At 41.2% G+C, this 19,101-nt stretch overlaps 1 protein-coding gene across 2 annotated transcripts; it reads right to left on the bottom strand.

The window, feature by feature from the left end:
* Positions 1-34: 34 nt before the first annotated feature.
* On the bottom strand, positions 35-18,823 carry LOC127371821 (laminin subunit beta-3). 2 transcript variants are annotated; one of them, XM_051414968.1, is made up of 23 exons: positions 18,753-18,823; positions 18,623-18,671; positions 16,864-17,018; positions 11,490-11,604; positions 10,996-11,069; positions 10,696-10,887; positions 10,350-10,413; positions 10,085-10,254; positions 8,683-8,803; positions 7,805-7,993; positions 7,506-7,661; positions 7,131-7,324; positions 5,911-6,007; positions 5,029-5,392; positions 4,683-4,843; positions 4,292-4,503; positions 3,468-3,674; positions 3,224-3,368; positions 2,895-3,102; positions 2,185-2,326; positions 1,906-2,082; positions 1,422-1,584; positions 35-1,194 (listed from the first exon to the last, which is right to left on the bottom strand). In XM_051414968.1, the coding sequence occupies exons 2-23, from the start codon at positions 18,645-18,647 to the stop codon at positions 1,055-1,057; spliced, it is 3,471 nt and encodes a 1,156-aa protein (XP_051270928.1). In that variant the 5' UTR covers positions 18,648-18,671; positions 18,753-18,823; the 3' UTR covers positions 35-1,054. The 2 variants fall into 2 exon arrangements, with proteins under 2 accessions (XP_051270928.1, XP_051270929.1); XM_051414969.1 differs by having other exon boundaries at positions 18,623-18,772.
* Positions 18,824-19,101: the final 278 nt, after the last annotated feature.

Raw genomic sequence — 19,101 nt, 5'->3', positions numbered from 1 at the left:
ATAGCTGCTACACCTGGCTGGCCTTAAGACAGAATTCAAAGTATTAATAGGCTTTTATTTAAATACTAAGGATTCTGCACAAACAAAAGATACAAAACAGACAAATAAATAATGAAACATTCACCCTCTCTCCAGTTCCAAGTACAATAATGGAGTGTTCACAATGGAGTGTATTGCTACTGACACAATTGTTTCTGTTGGCTCTGTGCAGGGCTGTGAGAAATGTTAAATGTTAAATGATATTGACAAACTCACAATATCACAGTGTTTTTCTACCTATATAATGTACCATCATTAAAGGACCACCCTCATCCCTGTCGCTACATTGAGATTGTGACTTATCACTACTCTTTAAAGGTTATATATATGAGTTTTAATTTGCTATATAGTGGAGACATGGTGTCCTGAACAGAGAATGGTGACACACTCCCTCTTCCTGTGTTGCTATTGCAGCCTCTCTGTGGTTTGTTTCCATAGCCGATAATATGTGAGGTAAAATTACAGTTTTTGTCTATGGAGTACAATGCTGTCAGTGGCAACAACAACTGTTAGTGGACTTACTTTGACAGGCGCATTTGTCCCTAAGGATGAGCTTGGTGCAAAAGATTGTGGAAAGACTAACAAAGATGGTATTGCGTGACAACGTGTGTTTTCTGATTATCTGCGAGGTAAAATGAATGTCTTGTCAGTGGAGTCTGGTCAGCAGTAGTGCCCATTGTTTTGCTCAGAGATGCTGGTGCTCTAGTGGCAAGTGAACTTCATATATACAACCTTTAATGCAGAACATATTCAAGGAGTTATTATATGATGAAGAGTAGTCAACATTATCTTAATCCCCAGAAATGATTTCCTACATTTCCCACAGTTCTTTGATCACTGCCAGAGAAGAGGTGCAATGTTATGGAGAAGAGTTGTAATGGTGTTCCAAAGTCAGGGAGGAATCCTCCTGTCGTAGAGTGAAGACAGCAGAGATGTGAATGGCATGTTAGGCTGGTATAAAGTGTTGTAGTGACAGCAGCTGCAGATCTGGCTCCGGCGGGCAGCTTGGAGACTTTCAGCCCTGGCAGATGCTGAGGTCGTGGGCTTTTGTTCGAAGTTTTTCCAAAAGGTCTTTAACCTTAGCATCAAGTCCTTCAAGCTTTGTTGACTTCTGGAGGATTTCGTCCTGCAGTCTCCTGAGAGAATCTCCCTTACCTGGAAAAAGACCAGTGTGCAGGGATATAAAACACTGCAAATCCCATAATATCCAGTCACAGGACCAGAACTCAAACTGATAACAGGGAAATTAGGAGATATAATGACCTGTCAGTTCATGAATATTCTACAAATGGATGTTTGTAGGACCTCAAAGGACCTGAGGACTTCCTTTTGAATTTGAGAGTGATGTTTTTTAAAGACATGTGTGTTGGTGGTGTGGTTACCTTCCAGAGCCTCCATCATGCTGTCAGTGGTGTTGACTAGAACTCCAGCATCCTTCTGCAGCTTCGCCAGTCGATCCCCCAGCGGCCCCGCGTCTCCACCTGACCCACTGGCTGCAGCCTCATCTTTGAGACGATCCAATTGCTTCGCCAACGCCAACAGGTCCTAAAACACACACACACACACACACACACACACACACACACACACACACATTTGTGAAAAACTCATTCATTCTAATTTCAACTCTCCGACTTTATCAAGCAACTTCAACAGGGTTCAACCCATCTGCAACCACTGTGGCTGCAAATTAAGCAACATGGAAGTAATAAAACCTGCAGTTCCTCTACTGGCCACTTGAGGCTGGCTCCAGCAGTGAGTCAATCTCCATAAGGCCCCGTATTAAAATGTCCAACTTTACAGCAGAAATAAAAAAAATGTAAAAGTCAATATTCCAAACTGGAGCAGCTACAGCAGGTCCCTCACCTCTTTTGCAGAAGCTGCTTCATCCTCTGCGTTGTCTGCATTTTCCTGTGCGTCCTGGGCCTTCTCGCCAACATTCTGCAGCAAGTCATTGAGCTTGTCCAGTTGTGGTTTCATTGGGTTTATCAGTGACGATACTTCATCCAGAGCCTTCTCTGCCGGACTCAGCTGGGTTTTGGCCTGCAAGAAGAGGAACCGCTCTAAAAGTCAGTAACGCTTCTGACTAACTGGAATCAGTGAGCCACCATGTCATCCACTGTTTGGTGTATCTGTGCTTCCTACCTCAGTCAGGCTTTTGTTCAGGTTGTCTATGAGATCCATGCTGTTCTGCAGTTTGTCCTCCAGGTCAGACAGGGAGCCCTCCACCGAGCCGAAGCCTGCAAGCAACCCATCCACGTCGGCCTTCACTCCCAGTGCCGTGTCCCTGTGAATGTGCAAACAGTGTGTGATAATTATCACTACAAAGACATAAGAGAGCACTGAGACTCATCAGAATCAGAATCAGAGGAAGGAACTTCAGAAAGACCACAGCATTTTGTTTCTGTTCTGGTACACTAATCTGCTAACATGGAGAGGGCGGGGTTTATGACCTTTGCTGCAGTCATCCACTAGGGGGCAATTGATTTTTTTTTTTTTTTTAAAACACACACCCCCCCCCCCCCCCCCCCCCCCCCCCCCCCCCCCCCCCCCCCCCCCCCCCCCCCCCCCCCCCCCCCCCCCCCCCCCCCCCCCCCTGTGTCTTTCCCTTTTGATGATGAGCCATGTTTTTCAAAATAAAAGCTCAAGATAGTAAGTAACTATCTCAACTGGAAACTCACAATGAGGCTGTCCTTTCAAAATAAAGAGTAGTTGTATCACAGGAAACTAGGGAAGGACATAATTTTTTCATCCAGGCCTTTTAAAATGTTGTGAATGTGCAAATCTGATAACTGTTTGAGAAAGCACCATCAAGTATCAGTTAGAGTAGTCTATCCTAGAGTGTGAAGGCCCACCTGGCATCCTGGGCTTCCAGCAGCAGCTTCCTGGCTGCATCCAGCTGTGGTTCTGCCTCATTCAGCACAGCTGTGCTGTCTGGCAAATTAGCCGCCAGATTCTTCAGCTCATCCAGCTTCCTCTGTAGAGCAGCCAGACTGAGAGGCAGTTTGGCTTTCAGGATCCAGTCGCTCACCTCCTGGATGTGGGTCAGGTTAGAGGACGGGTCTGCACAGAAAGAAAGATTTATCCATTCAAAAATCAGCCATTATTACTGAAACTAAGTGAACATTCCTGCCATATATCAATCCAATCACACATCTGCCCTCTGCACTAAAACAATCTTTACCTGACAGGAAGTCTTTGAGCTCTTTCACAACATCACGAGTCTCCTTTAAGTCATTTTCTAGCTCGTCTCTGGTCGCCTTCATCTTATTGGAGAGCTTCTCTGCAGATTGTCTCACCTGATTGGTTGTCTCCTGTGTCTCCTGGAGCTGTGAGGAGTTGAAATGAATTTATATCATGCTTTAGAATCTATAACATTCTTTAAAATTTTTAAATTGAACATGCAGCAGAAGTGAGCGTGTCTGCACCTTCTCTGCAGCCTCTGTGATCTTCCCACTGAGCTCTTCCAGCCGCTCTTTCACATCCTTAGCGTCCGTGTCAGCCCTCTTGCTCAGAGGCAGGGCACCCATGCACTTCTCCCCCTTTTTGCAAGGTGGGCTTCCCTCTGGTGGACACAGATCTCCACCCTCACACTTGAAAGGGGTGCAGGGCTCTGAGCGGACACTGCCACATACCTGTAAAGTCACAGTGTTGTGATTTAAAGGGCAAATACAGGAGCTAATGGTCCCATTGAACAAAAGTAATACAATTCTCAATATAATAATATCTCAATAACTTCTGACCAGATTGCCTCAAAATATGCAATGAATGATCTGTCATTTTTTAAAAAAGAAATCAGGTTCCTCTGGCTCCTCTTAGTGCTCCTAATGGCATCCACCGGGTCCAAACAAAACAAACTAATTTTCTAAATGGGACGATTAATTGGTAAATGGTAAATGGACTGTCGCCTTAACGCCTCTCTAGTCTTTCGACCAGTCAATGTGCTGTACACTACATGCCACACTCCATTCACACACATTCATACACTGATGGCAGTGGCTGCCATTCAAGGTGCCAACTGCTCACCATAACAGAAACTAAGCATTCACACACACTCATAGGGAGCAATTTAGGGTTCAGTATCTTGCTCAAGGACACTTTGACATGCAGCAAGAGGAGCCTTCCGATTCATGGATGACCCGCTCTACCTCTGAGCCACAGCTGCCCGATTAATGGTGGCACAGATGCATACAGTGTGATGTAAACAGATAAACGGACATTAACAGAAACTGATTTGCTAAACGTGACCTACCTGTTTGGCAGCAGGTGTGAGGTCAGGTCGGGAAGCCATGCTCTGGTTCAGTTTGTCCAGGTCTCTGGTGTTGGCTGGTTGTACTCGGTTCTGAAGGTCCAAAGTGTCCTCTCTGACATTAGCGGACTCCTTCACCGTGTTCCCGGTGGCATCGACCTTCTTAGCCGCATCTGTAGACTCATCGTAGGCGTGCTTGATGGCATCAAACGCTCCTAAATAGGACAGAAACAAAATATTCAACATATATTTCCTGCTGACGCCATATCAGAATGTAGTTCTACTCAAACCCAGAGTGTGATTATGCCCTATTTCAAGTTTTATTGGTAGCTTAATGCAGTAATTCATTTACCACTTGTAATCAGTCATCACCAAAACTGTCTCTGTTTCTGACCTGCATTGTTAGGATTGACAGAATTCTTCGTTGCATCTTTCTTGGCTTTGTACTCTACAGTGAGGCGGTCCAGCAGATCCCGTAGTTTGTCTAGCTCCATGTCCAGACCAGGAATCCTTTCCAGAGGTGGAAGGTTATTGTTAACCATGTCCACCTGGTCCCTGTAAGACAGAAATCAGAGTGGTTCAGTTACACTGAGTGAGGTTCCATCCAAGAGTGAGAACCGAGTGAAAGACTTCAGGAATGTCATCCACTAACATCCAATGATGATGGAAATCTTTATAAAGAGCAGATTTTCATTTTTAAAAAATTGTAATTAAAATCCAAATTCTCAGCTGTCCCTCACCTGAGCTTGTCCAGCTGGGAGAGAGCATTATCGATCTGTCTGCCAGTACTGGGTGGAAGGGAGATAGAGTTGCGGATCAGGTTCAGGCTGTCCTCCAGGGCAAAGATGCGCGGCCCCAAATTTCCAAGATTAACTCCGGTACCAGTAGGGAAGCTGAGCCTCTCCAGGGCTAAGCTCATGTTCTGTCTCCGGGCGTCTAGGGTGAAGAAGCAGGATGGACATGTCTCGCAGGCAGGGAAGGAGTCACAGTGCCCCTGGCTGCAGGAGTCGCAGCGGGCCCCGCTGACCCCTGGCCGGCACAAGCAGGTTCCTGTCTGCTTGTCGCAGACTTCTGGAAGGGTTCCTTCAGCATCACACCGGCACGCTGTGGAGGAAGAGACGAGAAGAGTAGGATTTTGATGAATAAAGACAAATAAAAGACAATAAAATAAAGAAACATCAGTGATAAAAAAGTATGAAAACCAGTGTATAAAAACCAATCATCAATTTGGCAAGACAAAAAATGACTACAATCAAATATCAAATAAAAAAAGTCCATTAAATAACACAAGGGATAAAAGAGTAAGACTGTCTTGCTCATAATTAAGCAATACCTCTAATTTGAACTGTGAACATATTAGAAAGACTTAAGTTATTTGGACACTGTTATTGTGTTAAGGAATTAATAAGTGCTTCATAATAACGAATAAAGAGCTAATATTCTACTAATATGCACGCTAATAAGCAACTAGATGGTGAATATGTGTACCTTAATATAAAGTGTTACCCTTTACTAAAATGGCAAATACTTTTACCACGACTCAGACAGCAAACTAAACTACAACCTCGGATGAGCCATGACTGCATCTCAGCAATCCAACAAATCAGAGAGTGCTGACTTACGTTGGCATCCTACGAGAGGGTCTCCATATGTGTTTTTGGGGCACTCGATACATGTTCGGCCTCCAAAGCCTGGTCTGCACTGACACTGACCTGTTACCTGAAAGGAAGGACACAGAACATGTTGTACACCACTGTATTTTCATTCATAAATTCATAAATGTTAATAACAGTTAGCTACATACTGGACTTAATAAAGTTTGTCCTCATTGTCATATTTTATCACCAGTTTGCAAAAGCCTCCCCTCAACATTTATCAATTTTTTTTAAATCAATATTCTTACATGAGATTACTAAATATGGTTGTGAATTACTAAGATTTATTTTAGAGTACTGAAATTTAATTCAACATTTTTGTTTTGTTAATGGAACACACTCGTATTGTGGGAAATAATTGCCATCTTTCGCAGAGTCAGTTGATAAAATTAAAACATTAAAACATTTTGGGCTATATATGTTTTTAAAATATTTTCAAGGGATCAACAAAGGATTCATTTGCAACCGTTTTATAATTACCAAATCAATGAATTTATTAAGGTTATATATATGTGAGATTTAGAACATTAGTATAGCAGCAAAAAACTATTTAAACTATGTAAAGATACAGTGGAACTCGCTCTATTTTGCTTTCGCAGCCTCTCTGTGGTTTGTTTTCATAGCCGGTCTGCTCCGCGTGCAGCTGAGTAGAGCGACTGAAACTGCTGTTTTTATCATCTACGTCGCTGAATGAATGATTTATTTCTACCAAAGCACAGTTAGTGATTGTTGGAACAGTGGAAAGGCTAACAAATACAGTTTTGGTGAGTTTTATGGAGTCTGGTGGAGAGTGATATTATGGGTGTTTCTGGTTAAACTAAAGCTCTATCACTGTAGGGATCCTTTCCATACTGTTGTCAGACACTGAGATTAATAATCTGAGCCTGTCAGTGGCAACAACAACTGATAGTGGACTTAACTTTGACGGGCACCTTTGTCCCCAAGGATTAGAAGGATAGAAAGACTGAATTTCATATAGTTTTATTCCAGTTTGAAGTGTGTTCTATGATTATGTGCCACTGCTAGGTAAAATAACTGGTTTTGTCAGTGGATTCTGGTGGGCTGTGGTGCCCGTTACCCGTTAGCTTTGCTCTAGAATAACTTTCAGTTTTACGGACAAAACAAGCAACATGAAGATGTCAACTTGGTCTGGGGCTGGGCTATAGGTTGGTGGGTAGAGGTCATACCTGGTCACAAGTATCACTGTGTGACCTGGTGGGGTCACAGCTGCAGGGCTCACAGCGTCCTGACAGGATTGGTTTCCAGTAGCCTTTTGAACACGCTTCACAGGTCAGGCCGTGGAAGTGGGGACGACAGGGACACTGGCCGGTCACTGGGTCGCAAACATCTGACAGTGACCCGTCCTGAGAACAGGAGCATTCTGGAGAGCAGAGTTAGGAGTTAGGAACAGGCACTGGAGACTTTGATCAGATTAGTAACAGTGGTAGTAAAAGAGTGTTTCAATACAGGCAACCTCGATTTTTGGAATCCAAAACAGACAGGGCTGAAAGGAGAAGACTGCGGTGTTACAAAATGTGATATGAGAGAGTTGGAGGACTCACTGGAGCAGCCCAGAGGGTTGGAGGCGCTCAGGCCGTAGTAGCCTCTCTTACATCGGTCGCAGCGGGGACCCTCGACATTCACCTTACACTGACACGAGCCTGTGCTGTCGTCACACCGGCCCCCATTCACTGTCCCCTCAGCACTGCAGATACAGCCTGGCAGCAGCAAAACAACAAGCATGAGCCACTCATCAAGGGTTGTATCCACATACTGCACACTTCTGAAGCATGTCACTGAAAGATTTTGATGTGTTGCACTCTCTACACCGGTGTGTAAATTTTACTAACAAACCACTTACGTATGCAGGCGTCAGGGCGGTCCATCCGGCTGCGGGGGTTCGGCTGGTAGCCTGGTGCACACTGGTCACACTTCAGCCCTGTGGTGTGGTGCATGCAGTCCTCACACACACCACCACTCCTCCTGCCGCTGGCTTCGTACACCGCCTGGTCAAAACGACAGCGCTGGGCGTGGTTGTTACACTCACAGCCTGAGGAAGGGGCACAGGGATTAGGTTGGTAGATTTGGTTGGCACGAAAAGACAAGGCATTCCTCTTGACAAAATATTTTACAGATAGACAAACATTAAAAAGTACCATGATAAAAGTTATCCAGTCTCTACAAAACAGCTCTTACAAAGAGAGCAATAATAAAAAGGAAAGATGCGGGTAAAAACCCAACCCAGACTTATCCCAAAGACACTTCATATACAAAAACAAACAGAAAACTACTCTGACATGATGGAGGCTCCAAAACAGAACAATGTGTGATATGTGTGACATTTCTTTGTATACTTAGTTTCATTTGATGTGGGCTCAGATGGTTTGTGGTGAATGTGGCATGTAGCGTAAAAGCACTTTAAGTGGTAGGAAAATTGAATTGAATTGAATTGAATCTACGGTAGACCACTTACTTATTTTGAGAAGAGGGCAGGAAGAGGGCAGGTAATATAAGACAATAAAATAAAAAGACCCATCTTTATTGAAAGTCACTCATTTTCTTTCCAGAAGAACATTTACTTCAGCTTCCTGCAATGTGGGCCATTACTGCACTGATTTGATTCGTTTTTGAAGTGTATTCTGGTATGTATTCTGCTTAACTCAACGGTGTCTGAGCCTTGTTACAGAAGCTTCCTCCATGTTTTTTCTAGATGTGTGACAGGTGTGGGTGAAGTCTTACGTTGGCAGGTGTGAGTGTTGCCCTCCTCTGCGGGTCTCCAGGGCAGATCATTGTAGAGATCAGCACAGCGCTCACAGTTCACACCTGCTGTGTTATGCTGGCATTCACACTGAGGATTCACCTGCAGAGCACACAGGAAAAAGACTTGTCACCAATCCATCCCAGCAAGCATTGCAAGTGAAATAAATATACATTATAGCGTGCATCGACCTGCTGTATCTCAGTATGGGAATGAAATCCATAGCAGGTTTCAGTAGTAGTTAATAATAGGTTAATCAATATCTTCTTTCCCAAAGGTGGAACAAGACTCTAATTGTTCTTGAAGCCAAGGCTCTCTGATGGGAAACAAGTGAGTTGTATTTGTTTTGCTTGTTTTAAAATCATTTTCTATAACTGCAGTTACAGTCTTTATTCATTATTTCTATATTATTATCTATAAATTTGGTTTATTCCGTATGTCTCTGAAAGTTGATCTGATTTTTGTAATGAATATGAGCAAAAGATGGACTCATAATGCCTCTTTGTTCCCATTCACACTTTAAAAGTATTACATTTGAAGAGTTTTCAGTTTATTCTTGTGACTGTTTCTCCTCAGCCTACAAGAAATTGCCTCCCTGTTGTTGCTGATACATCTTCTTTCACCACCTCCCAGGTGTCAAGTCTCCAAAAACTATTAAGGTGATTATAATGTCACATCACTTTCTTGGCCACATGTGTAAATTAGAGTTGTTAAAAAGTGAATTCAATTGTTTTCACAGGCTTTCCTTTCTAACACTAGCCAGGGAGATGGTTGAGTTAACACTTCAATATTGTAGTTTTCTCTCTCTGTTTCCTTATCTCAGCCTTAGTCATGCTACAGTTTGGAGGATCATCTCTGCAACCAGCAGGATCAACAACCATACCTCCTAGCTGTTGAGCGTCAGAAGAACTGGATTGACAGTTTCTACATCACCATGGATAAGCATCTCATAAGCCATTTGATGAACATTTCAAAACACATTTTGCCTTTAATTTGTGTGATTTATATGATGATGATATATGATGATATATATATATTATATGATTGTGCATTGTTTTACACATGAAAGGCAAAAATAATTGTTATTTTTGATTGAGGTTATTGTAATTAATTGTTATAATATAATAATATATTACATTTTTTTCAGTGTAGATTTTACACTTAAAGGGAGTAAAATTAACTCCACCCAAACAGTAAAAAATGTCACTCAGAGCAGTGTTATGTTGTATTACTCTTTTGCGAGTTAAAGAAGGCAAAGTGTTAAATGTTTAATTATTTCGAAAGTGTTCATTTAACTGTGAGTGTGGAGCTATATAAACCCTGAAGAAGTGTTGAAATCAACCCTGTGGGAGTTAATTCAACACTGGACTTTTTGCTGTGTACCTTGCTGTAGGTCTCTGGCAGGCATCGGTTGGCGTGTCCGTGGCACATGCAGCTACCCATCACCCTCATCTCCTTGAGGGCATAAAATCTACTGAGAGCTCTGCCTGGGAGACGTGGCACATCGCCAAGCTCTGTCAGCCTCACCCTCAGCCCCGTCAACCCGGACACAACTGTGGAAGAGACAGCGGTGAGTCAGCGGGCCACGGCCTTTAACTCAAGACCAAAACACTCATGATCCAGGAAGTCATTACAGATGGAGACTTACCTTCAATTTTTTGGCTGTTTGGAGCCTGGACATAAGTATACTGACGCAAAGGACTGAACTGGATCTGGAGGACAGGAAAAATATACAGAATTAAAATTATGAAGCTAATATCAAGAAATTGAATTTGGTGTGATTTTATGCCCAAAAGCAACAACATTTATTTTCCTGCTGCACTAAAATATGGTTCTCTTATGGTGAGGACATCTCAGAATATTCTTCAGTAATTAAAGAGAAATGTGGTGAAAACACAAAAGCAAATAAGCTCCTTCAAAGTAACTATAATAAAAAAATTCTAAATTATAACCTGACAAAACTAAACAGGGCACAACAGATAGGTTGCGCTTACTGTGTGATCTTGGTATGGGTTTGCTCCAGTAGGGGGCAGTGTGTAGCAGTATTTTTGGTCCATGGTGAGAGGTGTTGCTGTGGGGATGCCAGGAAACGCTGTTGCACAGTCGGTAGCCAGGTGGAGAGCGGGCTGCCACGTCCTGCCATGGTCCAGCGTCCTCTCTATAACAAAGGCACTGGGACGAGGACCCTGCAAAGGACAAAAGGTGAATAAAGAACATAAGAGGACTATAAATACAAATACACATTTATCAAACTTAAAAAAAAATAAAAAGTGATCCTGCAGACTGTATCATACCTTGAAGCTCAGCACAAGGTTGTCAAGCTGGAACAGGCTGTTGAGGTCCAGCTGGAGACTGACTGGATTCAGTTCTACAGGACAAACAGGCAGAGCACTAATCCATCAGCTACACTGCATACTGTACGCAGCACCGCAGTTCACAGTGTACAGGGGGCAAAGCAAATATACCAATTCACTACTGCCAATAGAAAGTTCTACCTTTCCTTCTTTCTTTCACTCCTACCAATACAAAAGCTAGCTTCTTCCTTTCTTCATTGGTTTCTTTCTTTCTTTCCTCATTTCTTTCTTTCATTCCTGCAAACATAAAAGCTTTCTTTCTGTCTTTCTTTTGTCCTTCTTTCTTCATTCATTTCTTTCTAGAAAAATAACTTATTGCACTGAGCTCTTCTTTCCAGGAAGACAAATCTGGTGATACAACATTATCTCCTTTTTGATTTTGATTTAAATTATTTCTGTCTCTCTTTCTGTCCTTGTTTCTGTCTTTTTCCCACCTTTCCTGGATTGCCACCATCTGTCTGGTCCAGAAGTGGACAGGACATCCTGGACAGTGTGGGCCAGCTGACTGTTTGGGTTCCTTGAGTCACATGGACAACACTTCATCCTCCTCTGAGACACAAAAAACAAACAAACAAACAAACAAATCATTAACAGACATTCCTGCAGAGTTACATGGTAATATTTGGTGTATGTATGTATTGAATTTTGCCACTCTGAGTGTCAAATGTTCTGAAACTGACCCATGGACCTCAGACCAACTTCTAAATGTGTCTCTTTGCCTCTCTGCTATGCCAGGTAGATAAGCTGTGTCACTGGGCAGGTCACACAGTGGGCAGCCATTCAATATGCCTCAGACGGGAAGCCTGATGGCGGTCCTATATTTAAACAACGTTTTAATAAAGCTGTCAACAGCTTGGGGGCAAACTTCTCCCCAGTAACAGACAACACGGGACAGTGTTGACTCTAGTCATATCTGACCATGTTTTTGATAAATAACATTTTGTGACACCAGTGGAACTTATGCTAGGCTCGTCTATGTTGAAAAGACAACCACATTCTGATGATGATAAAATATATAGTCACATCTTAAATTAGAATTTCAGCAAAAATATATGTCGCTTTTTTCTTTCAACCATCTCCAAAATGTGGTTGTCTTTTCAACATAGAGAGCCTAGCACATAGCATATCTCAGTACAGGAAGGAGGCAGTTGACCGAAGTTCTGACTGAAGCTCAACTGTCAATTCCACTAAACAATTTTTTAATGATATTAATTAAGGTTCCATTCAGGTCGAACAGAGTCAGGTTGCTGCTATTCTTCCGGCACCGCAGAGAGTGGCAGCTCGACACAGCAGCTCTCGCTCCCCCTCTCTTTGAATTTCTCAATAAAGGGATCGATAAAGGAACATCTTATCTTATCTTATTGTGCATGTTGGCTCACTGGAAAGGCTCTGCTACACTGGTAACACCTGAGTTTACCTGACTATTTCATGTCAAAAGCATGTAAAAGTGAAAAGAGAATGCAGCAGTAAAAGCAGATAATGCCCAAATTACCACTGGGTGAACTTTTACTTTATCATTTACGATAATGGAGCTGTTTTTTACCCACTGATGAGCTACGTGCTGTTCGTGGAGACACCCAGTATGTTTGTGAATGTATGTACTTTGATAATTCCCCACACAAGTGCTCACATCACTGACAGCTGGGCCGCTGCTTTCAACTGTCAATATTTATTAACCGCCCTTTATGCTGGTACTCTAGACATGGCTGCCACTCTGGCACACACACCATGGCTGCTTTCCCTCTAGGTAAAAGTTCCCTCTGGGCTGCTGATTGTTACAACATAAAGGTCTTAATAATGTTTTTCCCTCCAGCTACAGTACATATCTCAACTCGCTCGTCTACATTTTCACATTAAGATCTAAGTTTTCAATCAAACTTCTTGTTTTCCAGTGGAAACTGCTTGATCAAATGTCTGTAATTCAACTCTCTCATTAGCCTAGTTTAATGGATTTTATGGAAGCATTTTTGTTAAAACATACAATAAATTTGAGTCCACCACAGACTTCATACCCATTCAAGGCATCAGCCTTGGATGCCGTAACAGTTTTAAATAAAGAAAAACAATGCCTACATTAATAAACCTTTGTATTGCTATTTTTTTTGACTTTACTGACACATATATGTAAATATAAAAGCTAGAAGTTTCTCCCTGCCAAAGGTATTTGTGCTAAGCTAGGCTAAACTAAGTAACTTCAATGAATCCTGCACTGATCCCAGATATAACGCGTTTGCCTTATAGGGCCACCAGTCCTCACTTCAACTCTAATGCATTTAACTTTAAGTCTTTTAAAAGTTTTTTTTCTTATTACAAAACAGTACCTCTTATCTAATCTCAGGAGATCAAGATTTAATCCTCTCAAAGACTCAGGTGTGTCCATGTCAGGTTCACGACTGCTTCACCTCAGTAAAGAGAGGGAACGAGGAGATTCTTTTAAACTTTATCCATGTATGTTAAAAGTGATCTAACGTGGTTTATTTCCAAAGGTTTCTGTCACCTCCAAGGCACATGCAAACACACACTGTTTGCATTCTGTTGTTGCCAGCTGACTTGCACAAACGGAACATTTATTTGATTCTAAATTGGGGTATAAAGTCTACAGGGCATTATGGTAGATTAGCTGGCTAAACAAAATCTGGGACTGTATTGTCAGCAAGGAGGCTCAGGTTACATTTGAACTCATGTTAACTGTACCACTTCATGTTAACTAGTTTGCAGGACTGAAACCACTGGTGTTGGTTATGTGCATGGTCATATTGTCAGTATCTGACATAATAGCATAAAGAATATAGGGTTCAATATAATATAATATTCAATATAGGGAATACAGGGTTCAAAATCCAAATGAGGCTGAATCACGTGCTCCTGAAGAACAGAAAGACTGAAGACTGGAGCGCACTGATTCATTCACAGCTCTTAAAGGACCAGTGTGTAGGATTTAGTGTAGTGGTACATTATTAAGTCTATAGGAGAAACTATTGTGAAAACCTTTTCAACCAAGTATCCAACTAGGTTGACCATATACATTGTTTGCCTCATGTCTTTGTCCATTTTGGCTCTGGTGAAGACACAGTTGTGTCAAAACATTATTCTGCTTGCACAATTACAGGCTGTGAATTAATCACTGTGCTTCAGTCCTCCTTTTCCCCTGAAATAATATATTAGATGTAGGCATGGTGACGATGTCACAATTATCTTAATTGCGATACACAATATTTTCACAATAATTATGAAAATATACTTCATACTTTTAAAATGGCACTAAACATACTGGAATCACTTTACCTTACATTCTGTTAAGACACACATATTTATTGCATCACAGATAGGAACCTCATCTCCCTGTTCTTTATTTTGGAATCTATACTATTTCCACACATCCATTTTTTTTTGTGGGGGATAAAACGGAGAAGCTGAGCCTTCAGCCATGGTGACAGGATTAGGATTTTGGAATGACTGGAAAGATGTTGGCTCCCTCTTGTCCCCTTGTTGTACATCAGGAAATCAATATAGGACTGTATGCTGGAGAGCTAGACAGCTTTTTCAAGTCATGTGAGGATATTCATGATTATGAAATTACCTAGCTTTCAATCAAACCATGTTATCCTTCATATTTATCCAACTTCTAAGCCAGAAACTGCCAGAAAAAGGCCCAATTTGAACATTTGATGTGTGTAGGTTAAATATGAAAAGAAACTTAAGTGAATAACAGCTTAAACTAACCAAGTGAAATTAACATATGGTGCAGCCTGAATTTGTTGTCCTTCCTATCTACCCAACTTTGAATGTTAAACTAGAAACTTGCTTTTGAGACCTCCTAGCTGTTGACAAGGACATGGTAACCATAAGCCACTAAACCAATCAACATTACTCTATGAATTCATTCAATTATTATGCTTGATTATTTATTACAACATCTGATACTTGCAGCAGTGCTACGGAATATACCCAACAAGATCTGACTAGTTTCTGTGACTGCTCTGATCTTTGTCATTGTTGGTCTTTACTGGTAGTCATGCATCCTGCCCCTCCCTGTCTGGACAAGGTGCGGCTCAGGTAGAAAAAATGAAAAGAAAAGGGAAAACGTTGATCAATCAGAAAGAGTCTGTGCTTAACACAGCTATCCATTCCCTGAGGCAGAGTGAACACACACACACACACACACACACACACACACACACACACACACACACACACACACACACACACACACACACACACACACTGTAACACTGTGAGGAAAGAAGGTTGTGTAACATTATCCTGCCTGTTTTATAATCTCTACTGACTTATCTCATTGTTTCCAGACTTATTTTTCCCTCCACTACATTTATCTGAAAGCAGGAGTTGAGTTATTTTGCAGCTGAAGATTTTACATAAATAAACAGCTTCTTGGGGTACCTTGGACTGGGCAACAGTTCAGCTCCTGACCTTTGTTGCCCTCTTGCTCTGTGTTGCACCATTCCTGTTATCATTACACTGTTACAATATTAAATATTTTTTAGAAAATCTCTATAAAACTGAATTATGACAGCACAGCAGATACACACATTTAAACTAGATTAGGTCATACCAAACTAGAGAAAAAGTCTGCCATTGGGTTCTAGTGCAGTTTCACTTGTTTTAGTGGACTTTATATGAAGAAAGCTGATATGTATTGTAATTAAAGGATTATATCTCACATAGAGGCCCTTTTCTCCAGTTTTTGAGAAAATAACATTAACGTGAATCTTGCCCACTGCACATCCTCTGCTCTGGACAGTGTTATTTCAAAATCAGCATATAAATCCAGTATTGGGAGGTTTATGCTGAGCTAGCAGATGAGCCAGTGAGTGGCTTTTCAGACGTCGGTCAAAGAGTACAGTTGCAACATGATGCACTGGCACTGAAATCAGACTGTTTCATAAATGGACAGCAGGCAATCAGGCCAAATCCACCAGAGCCTCCATCCTGCATGTCTGTCTGCTCACTTTGACCTCTGTGCCACGCAGAGACCCATGCGTGGCCCGGGTGAACACAGCCAGTTCAGTGTCTGCATACGTAGTGCTCTGCTTTAACTGATGGGTTTTAATAAAGCCAATACCAGTATTTTACTCTCTTTAATCTGACTCTACTATTATATATGACATTATTAGATTATTATAGGACTCATGCTCATTTTCAACTATTTTGTATCGGAATGAAACTAATAATTATCTTCATTATGGATTCATCTGCTGATTATTTTGTACATTAATCCATTGATAGTAACAAATTCTGTCATATTCATCTAGAAACCAAAGTGACACATTTACAACAGTCCAGACCTCAAAACTATTACATAGGCTATTTAAAATTTAATTAAAAGGAAAATCAGCAAATCTTCACATTTAAGAAGCTGAAACCATGAAAATATTTTTGCATGAAAAACTGTCAAAATAGTTCACAATTATTATTCTGTCCATTGATTAATCAACTAATGGTTTCAGCGGTACTTGTACATAATGTTGGGTAGTTTAACTAGTAACTAAAGCCATCAGATCAATAAAAAGTACAATATTGCCCTCTCAGATGTTCTGGAGTAGACGTAGAATGTGAAAAGTACAAGAACCTCAAATTTGTACTTGAGTACAGTACTATTTACTTAGTTACATCCCACCACTACTTTTACATGTGTACGTGAACAGCACTTCCAACCAGCCTTCATATGCAGAGAAGTCTCCCCTAATCATGATGATTGAGTAAGGTTTGATCAGAGCTTGTTATTGTAAAAGTGCAACACAAATGTGTGTCTCAAGACATCTTTGCAGAGATGAGGACTGTTCCTACCTGTTGGTATGGGGTGCAGTAGACCTCGGAGCCTGTGAGGCCGCAGGTGGAGGAGGCGTGGAGCTGGTGGGCCCTGCCCAGGAGCAGGTCATTGCTGGGTGGGTAGCAAGCCCCCCGAGAGCAGTCTGTCTGGGCCTGTGCTACTGCAGCTATGGCTGTCAAGAGGAAGGCAGCACAGTGAGAAACCATGAAACATTATAATGCGTTGTAACTATATGACCAACATCTGTCATCAAAATCATCCCAAATATTCCAGTTCACAATCAATACTGAGATTTATCATGACATACAAGCCCAAGAAAGAAGGACCAACCCTATACTGATAGTCTGGAAACGGCAAAAAAGATTCTGATGTGAGATTAACACAAAATAACTATTCATGGCAAACAAAACTACACTACAACCTATAACAAATACATTTGAAATCCTGTGTAATCTGGATTAAAGAGTTCATATTTATACTTTGTTTAGATTAACGCTTACGCAGAGTAATTTAAAGGAAGAGATATAATAGCTGTGAAACCTACGTAGGAGAGAATGTATAAGAATGACTATTGGATCAGTAGTCATTCTTGTACATTCTCTCATTGAGCTAACTTCTACACAATGAAATAACAGTGAAACGAAAATATAAAAAAATTTTCTGAAGGTCCTCTAGCACCCTCTCAAGGTCCCCTGTGGATCCCTGGACCCCAGGTTGCGAACCACTGTTTAGATGATGCTGCAGTTTTTTAAATGTCCTTTTTCCACCTTAAAGCTGCGTAGGTAATTTTTCTAAAAATATGTTTGTTATATTTGCTGAAACCTTCACTATATCCTGACAGTAGTACATGTAACAGATAATCTGTGAAAAAATGAGGTTCCTCTGGCTTGTTGTAGCGCTCTTAATGGCATTTGTAAGACCGGGTCTGAACAAAAACAACCAATCAGAACCTACTGCAGCTTTAATATCACTGTACTCCAAAAGAAAACGCCTAAAAAGGAAGCACAGGATAGATCTGTGGTACTCAAAAAGAATGCCTTCTTGTGGTTTCGACAAACTCAGAGTCAAGGTCTATGCATTTCTGTGAGAAAGTATCAGCCTTAAAATGTGCTTTTAAGGCGTATATTAAGAAGGTATCACCAATATGTTTTCCTTCAATTTGGACAAATCCAGGAGTTTTCTGTAACGTCCTTGTCAGGGTGAAAGAGCCTTAAGCAGACCCAGACTAGTGAAATCCTGTCAGGGTTTACAACTCTTTAAACATGTGCCATCACGACCAGAGAGACGCAGAGAACGCAGAGAATGCTTGAATTTCCCTCGGGATAAATAAAGTCTCTATCTATCTATCTATCTATCTATCTATCTATCTATCTATCTATCTATCTATCTATCTATCTATCTATCTATCTATCTATCTATCTATCTATCTATCTATCTATCTATCTATCTATCTATCTATCTATCTATCTATCTATCTATCTATCACTGGTTTTTATTCCAACACGATCATTTCCAGTTAGTTTCTCCTCTCTGCTACAAAACTAATTGATCAGTGTGATCAGTTGCTGCTGTTCAATTCAATTCAATTCAATTTTATTTGTATAGCGTCAATTCATAACAGAAGTTATCTCAGGACACTTTTCAAATAGTTAATCCCAATGGTTTAGGGATGTAAACATCTGAAGAGTTTAAGGTGAAAGCTCCAGGAGAGATTTTGTAAACCAGAAGATAGGAAATAAAATATAAAAGCAACAGACAAAAAAAAGGAAATCTTACCAGCTACAAGTAAAAGTATTCTCATATTGTGCTCTTCTTATGAAAAGGTCTGGAACAGAGAAAACAAAAGAATATCAGCAAGCAGAAACAATCAAAGCCAGTTGAGTGTATTTCCTGACGCGGGGCTCACCTGGCAGTGTATCAGCTCTGTTATCTGCTGTATTAATGTGTGTTGCTGCCAGGTGGCTGCTTTATAAATACAGTCTCACCTGGATGCTATGATACAGTGTGTGTCAGAGTCACACCCTTCACTGACACTCCCTTCACTCCATGAATCAACAAACGCACACACAGCCAGACACGCAGGCTGACGCAAGGAGCCACATGAAATACTATTGTGAGCTCAAATAACAAACTAAAACTGAACTCAAATGATTTTTAATATATTTTTGCCTTTATTGGATAGGGCAGCTGAAGATAGGAAAGGGGGGAGAGAGGGGATGACATGCAGCAAAGGGCTACAGGTCAGAGTTGAACCT

Source organism: Dicentrarchus labrax, unplaced genomic scaffold, assembly GCF_905237075.1.
Source record: "Dicentrarchus labrax unplaced genomic scaffold, dlabrax2021, whole genome shotgun sequence".
NCBI classification, from domain to species: domain Eukaryota; kingdom Metazoa; phylum Chordata; class Actinopteri; family Moronidae; genus Dicentrarchus; species Dicentrarchus labrax.
The sequence above is the reverse complement of the archived record's forward strand: the minus strand, read 5'-3'. Positions and strand labels throughout refer to the sequence as shown.

Excerpts from the sequence above, each read along its gene's own strand:
- LOC127371821 (XM_051414968.1), bottom strand. The coding sequence starts at position 18,647 with ATGAGAATACTTTTACTTGTAGCTG. Across the intron at positions 6,008-7,130 it reads ACAGTGATACTTGTGACCAG|GTAACAGGTCAGTGTCAGTG; the intron begins GTATGACCTCTA and ends CCTTCCTTTCAG. Across the intron at positions 3,369-3,467 it reads TCACAGAGGCTGCAGAGAAG|CTCCAGGAGACACAGGAGAC; the intron begins GTGCAGACACGC and ends AACTCCTCACAG.